At 37.5% G+C, this 17,078-nt stretch overlaps 1 protein-coding gene across 11 annotated transcripts in view; it reads right to left on the bottom strand.

Moving 5' to 3' along the window:
* The window catches only part of LOC142158068 (uncharacterized), a 225,462-nt gene that overhangs the window by 146,603 nt on the left and 61,781 nt on the right, over positions 1-17,078 (bottom strand). For all 11 annotated transcript variants that reach the window (XM_075211679.1, XM_075211686.1, XM_075211762.1 and 8 more), the window contains 2 exons: positions 1,466-1,543; positions 997-1,068 (listed from right to left, as the gene is read on the bottom strand). In XM_075211679.1, coding sequence (XP_075067780.1) covers positions 997-1,068; positions 1,466-1,543 — 150 coding nt within the window. The remainder of the gene's footprint in view (positions 1-996; positions 1,069-1,465; positions 1,544-17,078) is intronic.

Raw genomic sequence — 17,078 nt, 5'->3', positions numbered from 1 at the left:
GGGGTGATTTCAGAGCATATAAAGTATTAGACCTACTCTTCAATCTCCAAAAATATATATGTTTGGTTTTCTATCACATAATTGCCTATGACATTTGGTCATTATCAGTTACTTACAATAAATCATTCTTTATAAACAAGTACAATTATTGCCATAGAAAAATGTTAAAGAATATTATTCAATGAACAACCCCTATATTATTGTCTGGATAAGTATGTTGCCCTGTTCTCAAAATAATTAATACATTCATTAATTTACAATATAATATATACTGAAGTTGTGCACATATTATTAGACTATATTTTAAGGCCCGTTGCCCCTATTCTGACAGTCCAGCAACACATCAGTCTTAACAAACTGGACCTGACTAAAGAGGGATCCTTTCCCCAAGTCACTCTGCTGCTCTCCTCTAGGTCTGGGAGGTCTTCTCGCCATTTGCACAGTAAAGGCTCATTTCTAGTGTTAAATTAGGTGACAGTGAGCATTTCTGCTCCTCTGTGGTTGCATACACAATCTGTAGTCATGTCCATGCATGACTGTAAAGACTGGAAGAAGAGCTGGTCAGACTCTGTAGCTGTAGCTGGGAGAAAACAGGAGTTTGAAAAAATAAAAAAGGCAAGTAATATTTAAAATCTCCAAATAAAAAATAAAGGGTTATAAAATTATATTAAATTAAATAATAAAGCAGCGGTTTTTAGTGGAAAAGATACCTACACTCCTAGCCTTTACTTCTATCATGTCTCAACCTTTTCACCACGTATGTTTCAGTTATAAATTACGCTGCATATACATTTCACATGTTTTCTACACCCAAGCTTGTTAGTATAACAAATTGTTTCATTAATGGCCTTTAGTTTCACTTTTACATTTACCTACACACCAAGAAAGCTGCTACTTTTTTTTGCTAAGAGTGAAGTAAAATTAAGCTTTTAATTCAATAGAAACCAGTGACATATCTGAGGCATGAGACACAATCTTAAAACCTAACATTATTACCTCTCTCATAAGACAGCTCCTGTACCTCCTAGCATAGGCCACCAGGCTCTCCTTACTTTCAGACATGTAGACCTGACAAGTAGACAAAGGGACATTTGTATCTAGATGCTATTCCGAGAGACTTGTCTAAGTGGAGTCAGCAAATTAATCAAGCTGTGAGTGATTGCTTATGTTGGACATGTTGAATCAGGATTCTCTAACACAAGCACTGTACAACAGAAGACAGACACTGTGTAACCATGATATTGTAGCTTCATACCTCTTTCTGTCAGACTTTCTATCTTACTGATTTATTAATGAACATTTAAGTGCACAAATCATAGAGTGCAACAAATTATAATTTAGCCTCATTGCTCTATGTTACATGGGGCTGCTAATGATAAGGAAGTAATTTGTAAATGTGCTGGTGATACCCAAAATGTGAGGTGGGGAGATAAATAAGAAGACTAAGGTAACAGAAAAAAAATACCTGTTTACTCGAGCAGACCGTGTTGTCTCTATAGCAGTAAGTTGGTCTATCTGGGATGGTAACTTGTGAGCTGCTCGTCTTAGAATAGAGAGAAAATTGGTTACTCTGTGAATAATGGTTTATACTGAGCGAACTTGAAAACACATAATATAATACACAGGGGTAGATGAATCAAGACTTCTAAAAAGTTAAGTCCATTGCCCATAGCAACCAATCAGATTCTAGTTATCATTTATGTAGAAAAGTATAACTAGAATCTGATTGGCTGCTAAATGTTTAACCCTTCATTGCTTGCCCCTAACATTTCTTCCATTTAACTTAACCCATCAAAAAACCCTTATACTTTCATTGCACTGCCTGTTCCCTACTTCCATGTAATGACTCCATTGGTTCTGTTCTTCTTTCATATACTTTCCCACTGATCTCAGGGGTGATCTCAGAGCATATAAAGTATTAGACCTACTCTTCAATCACAAAAAATGATATGTTAGGTTTTCTATCACATAATTGCCTAAGACATTTGGTCATCATCAGTTACTTACAATAATTCATTCTTTATAAACAACGGCAATAATAGCTATAGAAAAATGTTAAAGAATATTATTCAATGAACAACCCCTATATTATTGTGTGGATAAGTATGTTGCCCTATTCTCAAAATAATTAATACATTCATTCATTTACAATATAATAAATACTGAAGTTGTCAGGGGCAAACGCAGGATTTGTAGACGGGGGGTTTCCACACCACGTCGCCAGTGGGCGTGACCAGTATGCATGGGAGCGTGGCTATAATTTAGACAGTGCTTGGCTGCTCTCCAACTCTTCCTATTCCCATAAAATATATGGGCAATGCTGCGTGCACCATTGTTAGGTGCACGCATTCTCCCTTTTCAAGCAGAGTTGTGTGAAGCGGGAGCAGGGTCCAGCCACCTCATTATACAGTGCCCCAGGCTTGGAGGGTGGTTTCCAGGCATTAGACCCCCCCTCCCCCCCCAGGTTTGCCTATGGTTGTGCACATATTATTAGACTATATTTTAAGGCCTGTTGCCCCTATTCTGACAGTCCAGCAACACATCAGTCTTAACAAACTGGACCTGACTAAAGAGGGATCCTTTCCCCAAGTCACTCTGCTGCTCTCCTCTAGTTCTGGGAGGTCTTCTCGCCATTTGCACAGTAAAGTCTCATTTCTAGTGTTATATTAGGTAAGAGTGAGCATTTTTGCTCCTTTGTGGTTGCATACACAATCTGTAGTCATGTCTATGCATGACTGTGAAGACTGGAAGGAGAGCTGGTCAGACACTGTAGCTGGCAGAAAACAGGGAGTTTGAAAGTTTAAAAACAGCGAGAAATATTTAAAAACTCCAAATAAATGAAATAATTTAAATTATATAATAAAGTAGCGTTTTTTAGTGGGAATAATACCTACACTCGTAGCCTTTCCTTCTATCATGGCTGAACCTTTTCACCATCTATGTGGCAGTTATAAATTACGCTGCATATACATTTCACATGTGTTCTACTCCCATTAATGTTAATATAACAATTTCTTTCATTAATGGTCTTTAGTTTAAAACGTTACCTACACACCAAGGAAGCTGACACTTTATTTGAACTATAGACTGAGCTAAAATTAAGCTTTCAATTCAGTAGAAACCAGTGACATATCTGAGGCATGAGACACAATCTTAAAAATTAAAACAGTTACCTGTCTCGTAAGACAGCTCCTGTACCGCCTAGCATAGGCCTCCAAGCTCTCCTCACTTGCAGACATGTAGACCTGAAAGAAAGGAAGGAATTTGTGAATGTGCTGGTGAAGCCAGACCTCTCAGTGTTCTTCATATGTTATAGTTCTGAGATTTCAGTCTGCAATGCTCCCCTATGACTAACCTAACCCTTCATTGCCTGCTTACTACTTTATTCAATTTAACTTAAAAATAATTTCACTCAAAGCATATTTTGTAGTATTGGGTGGTATTACGTTCTTTATATACGATAAACCACATAAATTTGCACAGATATGGGCCCATTATTCTTAACATTCTTTATGAATGCAAGCTATGAAAAAAAGCTCCTCCATCGTAACCACAGAATGTACCTCCCTTCTTTGGGGTCTCATAACGGACTTAACAGTATCTCTGCCATGATAACTAAGGAGTGTTTTATTTGTTTTGTTTTTTTAATTTTTGAACGCTAAAAACCTTATGTCTGCAGGTTATCTGTTAATATATGCTAAACAATTACTTAAATCGCACCCTGCACTGTCCCACTTTACATCCCTTTGTCACATCCCATTCCTTCTTTATTTAAATACAATTTAAACATAACTTTAAGATATGATATATTTTTATTGTAAATATTTGTTTGTGTATCTTGTTAGTACCATTTCTTCATTAAAAATGTCATTAAAAAAATGTAAAATAAAATATGTGTTTTGATGCATTGGTTTAGTTTCAGTAGAAGCTAGAAGTGTTTATAATGCTTTGTGGTGTGATCAAAGAATATAGAGCATGAGAAGTGGAGAATTTACATTACTTACAACTTTCTGCTAGCTAGTAGGACACCTTTTTCGTTAGTTTACCTAGGAACACCAAAATCTTCTGCTCTCTGTCAAATATATTTCTGACAAATTAACAGTAGTCTATGAACAGTCTTTGACATAATAGACATATTGTGATGTAATGGAACCCTATGACTGCACAGACTTATTTAGTAATTAGCACATTTGATTTGACTTATAGCAGCCTAGAGTTAGGAGTAAATACAGTAGAGTAAACAGTACAATATTAAAAGCAACAGACATTTGTATTAAACAGGCTAGGAAAAGCAGAAGGAAAAGGAAGCCAATTGGGTCCTCAAATGATGTAGCATCTATTATAAAAGCATAGAGTTATAAGAAATAGAAGCAGACTCGGGAATGAAGAAAATGTATATCTTGCAAGGCAGAAGACTAAGAAGGAAATCAGATAATGGAATCGGAGTGACAAGTATCCTTCTCCTTTTACACTAACATACAATATTAAATAATTAAATAAAACACTGACACAAGGGGTTAACAATTATTTATTTACAATACTACTGTATATTCAGGGTTTTATAGTGTACGCTTTATAGCAGTGTGACAACAAGTGACCATGGCTGACTTTAGACATATTCATTTCCATGTGGCCATTCTTGTCATCGATCTGTTTCTGTGTGCCCCCATTGTGCAGGGAAATTACTAAAATGTAGCTGAAATGTGATACAATATAAAAAAAAATCTCTATTTGTCCACCCATCCACTCGATTAATTATTGGAGCAACAGTCACATGCTCAAACCTCCATTCAAATGACTCCATAATAAAGAAATGTAAAACTGTATTTACTACCATATATTACAATATATATGCTTTTTATTATATAATAATTACTTCTGAAATGCGTTTCTATGTCTGTAATGTCATTTATAATGCCATTGTTGATTACCTCACCATCTCTTTGCAGCCCTTACATTGCCACACACCTGAAAATAGATATTAAAATATTGTTAATACATAGTTGCCTACTCTTCCAGGGTGTCCGGGAGACTCCCGAATTTCTGGGAGTCCTCACGGACTCCCAGGAGAGCAGGCAAACCTCCTGGTTCCTGGCCGCCCATTAGTTTAGTAATGGGGGCGGAGCTTATGATGCAATTCGTTCATCGCCCCACCAACTGATGTAATTGGCTAACTGTGTGATGTAATTTAGGGGGCGGGGTCAATTACATGATTTCCAGAGCCCCGCCCATATACACCCATCTCCCCCCGGATCTCCCGGAAACCAGCTTGCCCAAGCTGGCAAGCATGTGTTAATAAGGTTATTCCCTGAAAAAAAGATAGTGGGTAGCATTTTGTCATTTGCAATAACTTGAGATTGTAGCAGCAGCAGGGGTTTATCTATCCATTAGTAGTCTCAAAAACAGATTGAAAAGTATATGGGTCAACTAAACAAAGAAATAACAAACTGTTTCTATTTTTCTGCAATGAGAGGTCACATAGAAAAGGGTCACGAAGTCTGGCACCTTCCAATATGGAAGATGTGAGGCAGCACAGTTATCATTTATCTAGTAACTTCTGGAAAATATGTTGCCATGTGCAACACTTCCACTTTTCCAATTTAGAAGATGTGATACATCTACCACAGTCTCTTCTGTCACAACATTAAAAATGAGATCAGTCTACCATGTAACCATGGTGTTTATTATGGGACCATGTGACTTCCCAGCATTTCCAGGGATCATGTGACTTCCCAGCATTCCCAGGGATCATGTGACTTCCCAGCACTCTCAGGGATCATGTGACTTACCAGCATTCCCAGGGATCATGTGACTTCCCAGCATTCTCAGGGATCATGTGACTTACCAGCATTCAGTTGATTCAACTGATTGCTGTATTAAACAGTTCACTCATGTCTATGTGTTCTGTATATTTCTATATGATCTGTATATTTCTGATTCTGCTGTGGATTAGCATTAGGCTCATCAAAATGAAGAGTAAAATTGTTCATATTTTTATTTCAGTATGTTTTAATAATTTTCTATTGCATTGTGAAATAAAACATAATTGACTAGGCTAAGTAAAACATATCAAATATGGGTGATTAAATCAAGATCTGACATGATTATAATAAGGAACATTGTATAATAAAATATTTCTATTGAAGCATACCAAGCATAGCCAACTCTACAGTGGTGTAAAATACCTGTATGCACAGACAGGTAAAGTAGGTGTAAGGGTTTATCCATGTGTGGGTGAGTCAACACATGCTGAAAATACATTATTGTTTTTATTTTATTTTTACTTTTTCTGTTTGGGCACATCAGTGGCATGGTCTAATGCAGTAATGGGCAACAGGTGGCAACCTGTGACCACTAGCTTCTTCCTGCTTCATTGTCAGAATTGTTTGTTGTAACTTGTAGCACTTGTTTATAAAGGCCCACTGACATATTAGTAAAGATAGGTGTCTCTTTCTTTTATTAAATTCATTGTTTTAACTTTTTAGTGAAATTAGGGTAATGTGCGGCCCTCTTGAAGGCTAGAGGGCTGCCAGCACAGCCCCTGAAGTATATAAGGATGTCTATCACTGGTCTATTGTGTCCTAATTTACCACTTGGGAAAGCTATTAGGTGTGCAAACTTAGTGTGATGAAATGCGGGTAACAGTCATTTGTCGCAAGGACTAAGTCTGAGAACCCATCCCCATTTGTCACAGCCCTTGTCTCTCTAACACCAGGTGCCCATTATGAGCCCACCCCGATGACAACGGTTCTCTTTTGGACTAACTGCAATAATTTTGATTATCTGAGTGAAATTACTGAATTCTTTAGTAAATGGCTAATCCTGTTTAATAGTTAACATCTCTAGAAAATATGTATTGGTTGAGAGAATCACAATGCTACACCAGGTAAAGAGCTAAGGTCAAGGGAAACCCTTATATGGGCAACAAGTGTGGAAGAATAGTGACATCTCACTTATTCACAAATAAAGACTGATTTTCCCAAGTTCCTTCTGAGTTCCTGACAGTCACATTTCCTTCATGACTCTGCAACATGATTCAAATAAAGTGTAATATTTTTTGCCCATAAAATAAAAATGTGTTTTAAAATGTGCCTGCATCTTTTGTCAAAATATACTTAAATTTCATAATAATTATTGTACTTTTTTATTTTTTGTACTTTTTATTTCTAAAATGACAACTTGTAGGAATATTAAAATAAGAAATACATAATGTTCAATAGTTTAACAGTAATATTTCAATAAAGATAATAATGAAATAGAGAAAACACTGAAGATGTGTAATTGTTATATTTTTAACTTTAGAAAAATGTGAAGAGTTAAAAGGGAGGGAGAGGGCGCGGGAAGGAGTAATTTATCCAGGCTTCACTAACCATATATTGCCTACTCAATTGTTATAATAAGATCAGATGAACTCATTCATTGTTGTGTGAAAGTTCCACACAAAACAGTGAAATCCCCTACCAGATAATTATGGGGTAGCAGGTATGGGGGAGTCGAATGCAAACCAGTGCTCCCAAATAGAATCAAATCTATCTGCCTTTCCTGTTAGTTCATCATCATCATCATCATTTATATATATATAGCGCTAACAAAGTTTTTTCCATAGAGGAAATAAACCAAATCTTGTTCTTACCATGCTGGAGGGGGTGGGATGAGGATACGGATCCTTCCAATATATAGCTATAGAACGTTTGGCTGTATTTAAAATTTGTAATGCACATTTACCAGAATGTGCACTCAAACCAGGAATAGGAAGGCATGAGAGAGTGAGCCAAGGAGACAGTCTGAATTTACTGTATAATAACTGTTCAATCATTTCATGAATTTCCCTCCAAAAATGTAAAATATTGGAACAGTACCACAGATGTGGATAAAATCTCCTCTATGTCCACAACTCCGCCATCATAGTGGAGAGGAAGCTAGAAATATGTTATGTAATCTCGTAGGTACAAGATATCATCTGGTGTACATTATATACAAATCTTTTATATTAATCATGAACTAAAGAAGATGGAACCTTTAGACAGTTTGGATTTAATTCTGTGGAGACATTGTTGTGTGCAAACTCTTACCATGGTAGATGTAACACACAATCATCCTTGTTGGCAGCTGTATATATAAGGTTATGAAGGTTGGCTCATGCCGTCATGGAAGATGTGAGACAACACTCGTGAGGGTCCAGTGTGCCATTTCTTCTTGTATCTTATTGTGAACTATCGCACACTTGTTATACACTGATCAGCCACAATATTAAAACCATTACCAAGTAAAGTGAATAGCATTGATTATCTCGTTATGGCACCTGTCAAGGCGTGGAATATATTAGGCAGCAAGTGAACAGTCAGTTCTTGAGGTTGATGTGTTGGAAGCAGGAAAAATGGCAAAACTAAGGAACTGAGCGACTTTTGACAAGGACCAAATTGTGATGGCTAGATGACTGGGTCAGAGCATCTCCAAAATGACAAGTTTTGTGAGGTGTTCCCATATGCAGTGGTTAGTACCTATCAAATGTGGTCCAAGGAAGTACAACCGGTGAACTGGCAACATAGTTATGGACGACCAAGGCTCATTGATGCACATGGGGAGCGATGTCTAGCCTGTCTGGTCCAATCTCACAGAAGTGCTACTGTAGCACAAGTTGCTGAAAATGTTAATGCTGGTTATGATAGAAAAGGTGTCAAAACACAGTGCATTGCAGTCTGCTGTAAATGGGGCTACGTAGCGGCAGTCCATTTAGAGTGCCGCTTCTGACCCTTGTCCATCGCTGAAAGCATCTACAATGGGTTTGTGAGCACCAGAACTGGACCATGAAGCAATGGAAGAAAGTGGCATGGTCAAATGCATCAGATTCTCTATTACGTCATGTGGACGTCTGCGCATGTGTTGTTTACGTGGGGAAGAGATGGCACCAGGATGCACTATTGGAACAAGGCAAGCCAGTGGAGGAAGTGTGATTCTGTGGGCAAAGTTGTGCTTGGAAAACTTGGGTCCTGGCATTCATGTGGATGTTATTTTGACACGTACCACCTACCCAAACATTGTTGCAGACCAAGTAAACTCCTTCATGGCAACGATATTCCCAGATGGCAGTGGACTCTTTCAGCAGGACAATGTGCCCTGCCACACTGCAAAAATTGTTCAGGAATGGTTTGAGGAACATGAAAAAGAGTTGAAGGTGTTGAATTGGACTCCAAGTTTCTCAGATTTCAATCTGAATATGCATCTGTGCGATGTGCTGGACAAACAAGTCCGAGCCATGGAAGACCTACCTCGCAACTTAGAGGAGTTAAAGGATCTGCTACTATCATCATGGTACCAGATACCACGGGACATCTTCAGAGGTCGTGTGGAGTCGGCAGCACAGTGGCATAGTGGTTAGCACTTCTGCCTTACAGCACTGGGGTCAAGAGCTCAATTTCCAACCATGGCCTTATCTGTGTAGAGTTTGTATATACTCCCCATGGTTGCGTGGGTATCCTCCGGGTGCTCCGGTTTCCTCCCACAGTCCAAAAACATTCTAGTGTCTCCTATCAAATTGACCCTAATCTCTCTTTCTCTCTGTGTGTTTGTGCGTTAGGGAATTTAGACTGTACGCTTCAATGGGTCAGGCGCTGATGTGAGTCAGTTCTCTGTACGGCGCTGATGATGATTATGATGCCTCAATGGGTCAGAGGTGTTTGCGTGGCACAAGGGGGACCTACACGATATTAGATAAGTAGTTTTAATGTTGTGTCTAATTGGTGTATGTCAAATATTTTAATTTACCTTACACACAGTACTTTAACCTACTTCCTTCGGGTACACTATTTTTAGGAAAGCTGCAAATTTGTTTGCACTATCTTTCTGCCTCTGAATTCTTGGGTTGAGGTCCATGGCATCTACTTTACTTTCTCTTCCGGCATCCTCATCCTGTTATCAAGCATGAGGATTGAGTTTTATCCTTATTGCCCTTTTAAAGATACAGTGCAGTTGTTTGGCCACTGCCAAGAAAGAAATGCACTTGTTTGATCCTCATTTTTCCTATTTGAATGTCTGATAATGTAAATCATCTTCTTTGGTTGTTTCACATTGACAAATCAATAAGCTTAGCTGATTAACTGACTCTTCATCTTTTAGTAAGCTCCATATTTAAACAACAAAAATAAATAATTCTAAATGTTATAGGGATTTAAAGAAGGTAAATATTTTATTTGAAAAAATACTTCACATAAATTTCCCCTTTTATCTAAAAATAAAAACGATTACAGTATTAAATATCAACCCTGACTACAGACCACATTATTATGTTACATCTATATTAAATAAAAAAGCAAAAAATTAAATAAATAAAACTGTAAAAAAAAAAACTACTATTTTCAGCTGCAAAAAAAACGGAAAAATACCCCGTTATCCCATTACTGAAACATTAAAAAAACATGACATTTTGGCTACACTGACAGCAAATACCAGGATGAATCTTAAATATAGAGATCCATTTTTTAAGATATAGTTTCTCAAATCTCAGAAAATGGACAGATGATCTGCATTACATTTTAGCAACTAAAATGGCTAACTAACAGGCAAACAAGAAATGATATATATCCCAGTAGGTATCCCAACTTTCTCCCTTCCTCTCACTCACCTCTCCCTTATCAATTCTTCTACTCTCCAGTGACTTTGTTGGGGACTAATCATGTTGGCTGATAATCCCCTGAATATAACTGAAACAATAGAATAGAATTATAGGATAATAAGTATGAGGCAGTGTAGGGGTATGAGTTATATGACTGACAAATTGAAAAAGTTCAATGTGCAGTAAGGAAAACAACCAGACAGCAATTTCCTTTAGTTTATCTTTTAAGTCAGAAAATGAAAATGAAAACAAAGATGTGGTTTCTATGGCATTACTGCCCATAACAATCAATCAGTTTCTAGTTAATGTTTATCTAGTAAATTCTAGAAAAATGGGTTGCCATGTGCAATATCTCCACTTTTCATTTTTTAGGGATTTTGGTAAATCTACCGCAGTCTCTTCTGTCACAGCAATAAAAATGAAATCAGTCTGCCATGTAACCATGGTGTTTATCGTGGGACCATGTGACTTCCCAGCATTCCCAGGGATCATGTGACTTCCCAGCATTCCCAGGGATCATGTGACTTATCAGCATTCCCAGGGATCATGTGACTTACCAGTATTCAGTTGAATGAAACTGATATTTAAACTTGTACTAACCAGTTCACTCATCTCTATATGTTCTTTATATATGCTCTGCATATTGCTATATTCTCTGTTTATTCCTATATGCTCTGTATATTTCTATATGCTCTGCTATTTCTTATTATGCTGCTGTGGATTAGTATTAGACTCTTATATTCATAAGAGTTCTTATGTTCATATGTTCATATTTTTATTTAAGTATGTTGAGTTTTTCAATTGCACTGTAAAATAAAACATAATTAGCTAAGCTAAGTAAAGCATATCAAATATGTGTGATTTAATGAAGATCTGAAACAGTAATGATAAGGAACGTTTTATCAATAAAAGATTTCTACTAAAGCATACCAAGCATACCCAACTCTACAGTAGTGTAAAATACCTGTGTGCACAGATAGGTAAAGTAGGTGTAAGGGTGTATCCATCTGTGGGTGAGTCAACAAATGCAGAAAATAAATTATGTTTATTTTTGTAGCACCCTCTTTCTGTAGATCAGCTGGGTATCTACGTAAAGTGTATAGAGTAACATAGTTGATGAGGTTGAAAAAAGACACCAGCCATCAAGTTCAACCTATTTTGGATCTCCTGTGATCCCTCTCTTATATTTCAAATTGATCCAGATTAGTAACCGTCAATCTGTTTCAATCGGGACAAAATCCCTCCAGACCCAATATTGCAGTCCTATTTTTTCCCTGTATCCACTACTATCCTTCATTTTAATTAACGGTCGTATCCCTGGATACACTTTTCCACTAAAAATTGTCTAACCCTTTCTTAAACATATCTATTGAATCTGCCATCACAACCTTCCCCGACAGTAAATTCCATATCTTGACTGCCGTACTGTAAAGAACCCCATCCTTTTCTGGTTGTAAAATGTTCTCTCCTCTAACCTTAGGGGATGACCGTGTGTCCTGTGTGTAGTCCTTGGGGTAAAAAGTTCCCATGAAAGTTATCTGTTCTCTGGTGTTTCCTTTACTTCTATTCTCAGTTAGCGCAGTGTCTCCACCTTGGTCTGAGAGCAGTAGGCTCTTCATTATTATTTTTTTTAATTAATTTTTATTTATAGGGCGCTACTAAGTGTCCGTAGCGCCGTACAGGGACAAACGAAATTACAATACGGGGAGAGACAGCACATTACAGTAAACTAAGCACAATAACTCCGAGAGCTCAAAGCACAGCTAGGGGTGGGGGAGGGGAGAGGGGAGGGTTCTTGGGTAGTGTTCTTGAAAAGGAACACCAGAGGGAGACCAAGGAACCCGCCAATCCTACTAATAAAACCACAGGCACACATAGAAAGAGACAGCAATAGGCAAATTGTTATTTGAAAGCCACACTGGCACTTTTATTGATTTGGCGCATGTTCTCAAAGGATTTTCATGTCTAATTAGGCTTTATATATACCAAAATAGAATAAATCTTATATAAACTGTATTTTAAAAGTATCTCTTTAAAGCAGATGAAATATAGTGAATGTACAAGAATACAATGCATTACCTTAACCTTTCTTATACTTGCCAAGAGGTAGCTCTACCCAGGGGTGGATTGGGAACTTAAAGTGCCCCTGGAAAAATTTCTGAAAGTGGCCTCACATGGTCGGGACCAAATAACCTGTGGGTGGGACCAATACAAAAGTAGGCAACGTTGACTCAATTATTCATAACCACATTGGTCATCAGTGGCAGGTGAGGCTAATGCAACACGCAGTGGAAGGCTGAGTCATAGCAACACAAAGCGGAGCCTGTCGCAGTTAGCAGTATTGTGCTCTCTTTAATGAATGTAAAGAACTACAAACTGGGGTGCAAGAAAAATTAAAAAAGACACCAGTGCTGGAATATTGCAAAAGCGGCAGCACTGTCAGGTGTCAGAATACAACTGTTCTGCAGTAGAATCAGATCATAAACATGAAACATGGTGTCATAATCCTTAAATACTACCATAATGAGGATAAAATGCATTTTCGGATATTATAAGACACAGCAAGATGACGCAGTAGGAAATTCTGTTGCCAATGATTATCTGATATTAGCTCAGTACTCTCTTAGGTGACACAGAGTGTTCAGTTCAGGTCACTTACCCATAGGATTGGGCAGAACCTTTCATGAGGGTATACACCCAGGGAAACCGAGTGAGGGATTCTCTGTGCCGCAGCTCGCAACCAGACGGGCGTGGCTAGCAACGTCTAGGGAGAGGGTGCCTAGAAGTGCTCCCAGATCATATTACACCAAACTCATAACAATAGTGCCCTAAATTCAATCATATTCCGCCAAATTATAGTGCCCCCAGGATCATATTACACCAAACAATAGTGCCTTCCAGTATCATATTATTTATTTAGTTTATTTATTTATTAGTTGCTACGCTATAGATTAGGATTTGCCAAAGCAAAGATAAAGAAATAATGTATGACCCTGTTACACCAGGCCGGAGAGATAGTTAGAGAATAGCCCAAAGAAAATAACAATTCTTTACTTATATATTATAATTTGAATGCTAGTTAGATTGAAAACAGTGACCTTGAATGCATAAGATGTCTGTAGCACCAACTCTTCTGTCTATCATGGCTGAAGCCCTTTGGCAATCAGATAGTTAGCAGATTTCAACTATGTCCAAAGTAAAATGTTTCCATGCTTTATTTTTAAGTCCATTTTTGTATTAGAATTGAAGCAAATTTTCTGTTACCTGAGTATTTACTGAAATAGTGTAATGAGAAATCATATTATTGTGTACCCATCACATGCACATAGTGCAGGCAGACATTTATTGTACTGACTCAATATTACACCTATCAATTCACTAGCATATTATGCTGTTGGGCTTTGGAGGAGCCACATTTTGTCCAATGAAATACAAAGCTTCAAAGCAACCAAAGTGCCATACGTAATAACAACAAGCCTTATGTCCTTTCACTATTATGAGTAACTAAAGCCATATATTAGTCTAAACCAAGCAGTATTTTTGCAGACTGAAGAAATTGATTTTACGAAAGGTGTGGATATAAAGAGGTAGAAGGTGGTCTTTTTATCTAATGTTTACATTTTACACAGTGTGTCTGTTCAGAGCATACCGCCTCCAGGGCCCCAAGGTGCACTTCTAGTTTGTGGAAGCCTCTCCAGAGACTGGAGAGTAGGAGTGCATCTGGATGTGCACAGGACAAACCTTCTCGGCTCACTGGTGCAAAACCAAGACATTATCTGGTCTCACATCTCGTCTGTTTCCGATGAGTTTCACTGCATTAATGCCTATCAATTTCCCATACTTCCTATTCTTCTAGAACAAATGTATAATTACTAAGACAGAGACTTAATGTTTGTTTTAATCATATACCGGATTATGAAATAAAGTGTTTAAGAGACTGATTGGAAGGCTTCAAAGCTAATTTTTTTCTGAGACTTTACAACTAGAGACAGCTCCTGTACCTCCTAGCATAGGCCACCAGGCTCTCCTCACTTGCAGACATGTAGACCTGACAAGTAGACAGAGGGACATTTGTATCTGGATACTATTCTGAGAGACTTGTCTCAGAGGAGTGAGTAAGTTAGTCAAGCCGTAAGTGATTGTTATGTTGAACATGTTGAATCAGGATTCTCTAACACGAGCACTGTACAACAGAAGACAGACACTGTGTATCCATGATATTGTAGCTTCATACCACTTTCTGCCAGACTTTCTATCTTTCTGACTTATTAATGAACATTTGAGTGCACAAATCATAGAGTGCAACCAATCATAATTTAGCCTCATTGCTCTATGTTACATGGGGCTGCTAATAATAAGGACGGAATTTGTGAATGTGCTGGTGATACTCACAGTGTGAGGTGGGGAGTTGAATGAAAAGATAAAGGTATCTCAAAAAATACCTGTTTACTTGAGCAGACCATGTTGTCTTTCCCCCAGGAGGTTGAGATATCTGGGAAGGAAACTTGTGAGCTGCTCGTCTTAGAAGAGAGAGAAAACTGGTTACTCTGTGAACAATGGTTTATACTGAGGAAATTTGAACACACATAATAATACACAAGGGTAGATTAATCATATATGTAGAAAAGTGTAACTAGAATCTGATTGGTTGCTAAATGTTTAACCCTTTATTACTTGCCCTCTAACATTTCTTCCATTTAACGTAACCCATCAAAACCCTTATACTTTCATTGCACTACCTGTTCCCTACTTCCATGTAATGACTCCATTGTTTCTGTTCTTCTTTCATCTACTTTCCCACTGATCTCAGGGGTGATATCAGAGCAGATAAAGTATTAGACCTACTCTTCAATCACAAAATAACATATATGTTTGGTTTTCTATCACATAATTGCCTATGACATTTGGTCATCAGTTACTTATCATTCTTTATAAACAACTACAATTATTACCATAGAATATGTTTAAGAATATTATTCAATAAATAACAAGGAAGAACAATCCCTATTTTATTGCCTGGATAAGTATGTTGCCCTGTTCTCAATTTAAATAATGCATTCATTCATTTACAATATAATAAATACTGAAACTATTCATATTGTATTAAACTATATTTAAAGGCCCGTTGCCCCTATTTTGACAGTCCAGCAACACATCAGTCTTAACAAACTGGACCTGACTAAAGAGAGAATCCTTTCCCCAAGTCACTCTGCTGCTCTCCTCTAGGTCTGGGAGGTCTTCTCGCCATATGCACTGTAAAGGCTCATTTCTAGTGTTATATTAGGTGACAGTGAGCATTTCTGCTCCTCTTTACTTAAATCCTTTGGTTGCATACACAATCTGTAGTCATGTCCTTTGCATGACTGTGAAGACTGGAAGAAGAGCTGGTCAGACACTGTGGCTGTAGCTGGGAGAAAACAGGGAGTTTGAAAAATTAAAAAAGGCAAGTAATATTTAAAAACTCCAAATAAAAGATAAAAGATTATGAAAGGATTTAAATTATATAGTAAAGCAGCATTTTTTAGTGGAAAAGATACCTACACTCGTAGCCTTTCCTACACTCATGTCTGAACCTTTTCTCACCTATATGGCAGTTATCAATTACGCTGCATATACATTTCACATGTTTTCTACACCCAAACTTGTTAGTATAACAAATTCTTTCATTAATGGTCTTTAGTTTTACTTTTAAATTTACGTACACACCAAGGAAGCTGCCACTTTTTTTTTTTTTACTAAGACTGATGTGAAATTAAGCTTTTAAATTAATAGCTACTAATGACATATCTGAGGCAAGAGACACAATCTTAAAATCTAACATAATTACTGTCTCATAAGACAGCTCCTGTACCTCCTAGCATAGGCCACCAGGCTCTCCTCACTTGCAGACAAGTGGATAGAGGGACATTTTTATCTGGATACTATTCTGAGAGACTTGTCTCAGAGGAGTGAGTAAGTTAGTCAAGCCGTAAGTGATTGTTATGTTGAACATGTTGAATCAGGATTCTCTAACACGAGCACTGTACAACAGAAGACAGACACTGTGTATCCATGATATTGTAGCTTCATACCACTTTCTGCCAGACTTTCTATCTTTCTGACTTATTAATGAACATTTGAGTGCACAAATCATAGAGTGCAACCAATCATAATTTAGCCTCATTGCTCTATGTTACATGGGGCTGCTAATAATAAGGACGGAATTTGTGAATGTGCTGGTGATACTCACAGTGTGAGGTGGGGAGTTGAATGAAAAGATAAAGGTATCTCAAAAAATACCTGTGTACTTGAGCAGACCATGTGGTCTTTCCTCCAGGAGGTTGAGATATCTAGGAAGGAAACTTGTGAGCTGCTCGTCTTAGAAGAGAGAGAAAACCGGTTACTCTGTGAACAATGGTTTATACTGAGCACATTTGAAAACACATAATAATACACAGGGGTAGATGAATCATACTTCTAAAAAGTT

Source organism: Mixophyes fleayi, chromosome 1 (assembly GCF_038048845.1).
Source record: "Mixophyes fleayi isolate aMixFle1 chromosome 1, aMixFle1.hap1, whole genome shotgun sequence".
Taxonomy (NCBI): domain Eukaryota; kingdom Metazoa; phylum Chordata; class Amphibia; order Anura; family Limnodynastidae; genus Mixophyes; species Mixophyes fleayi.
This window is presented reverse-complemented; position numbering and strand designations above follow the sequence as displayed.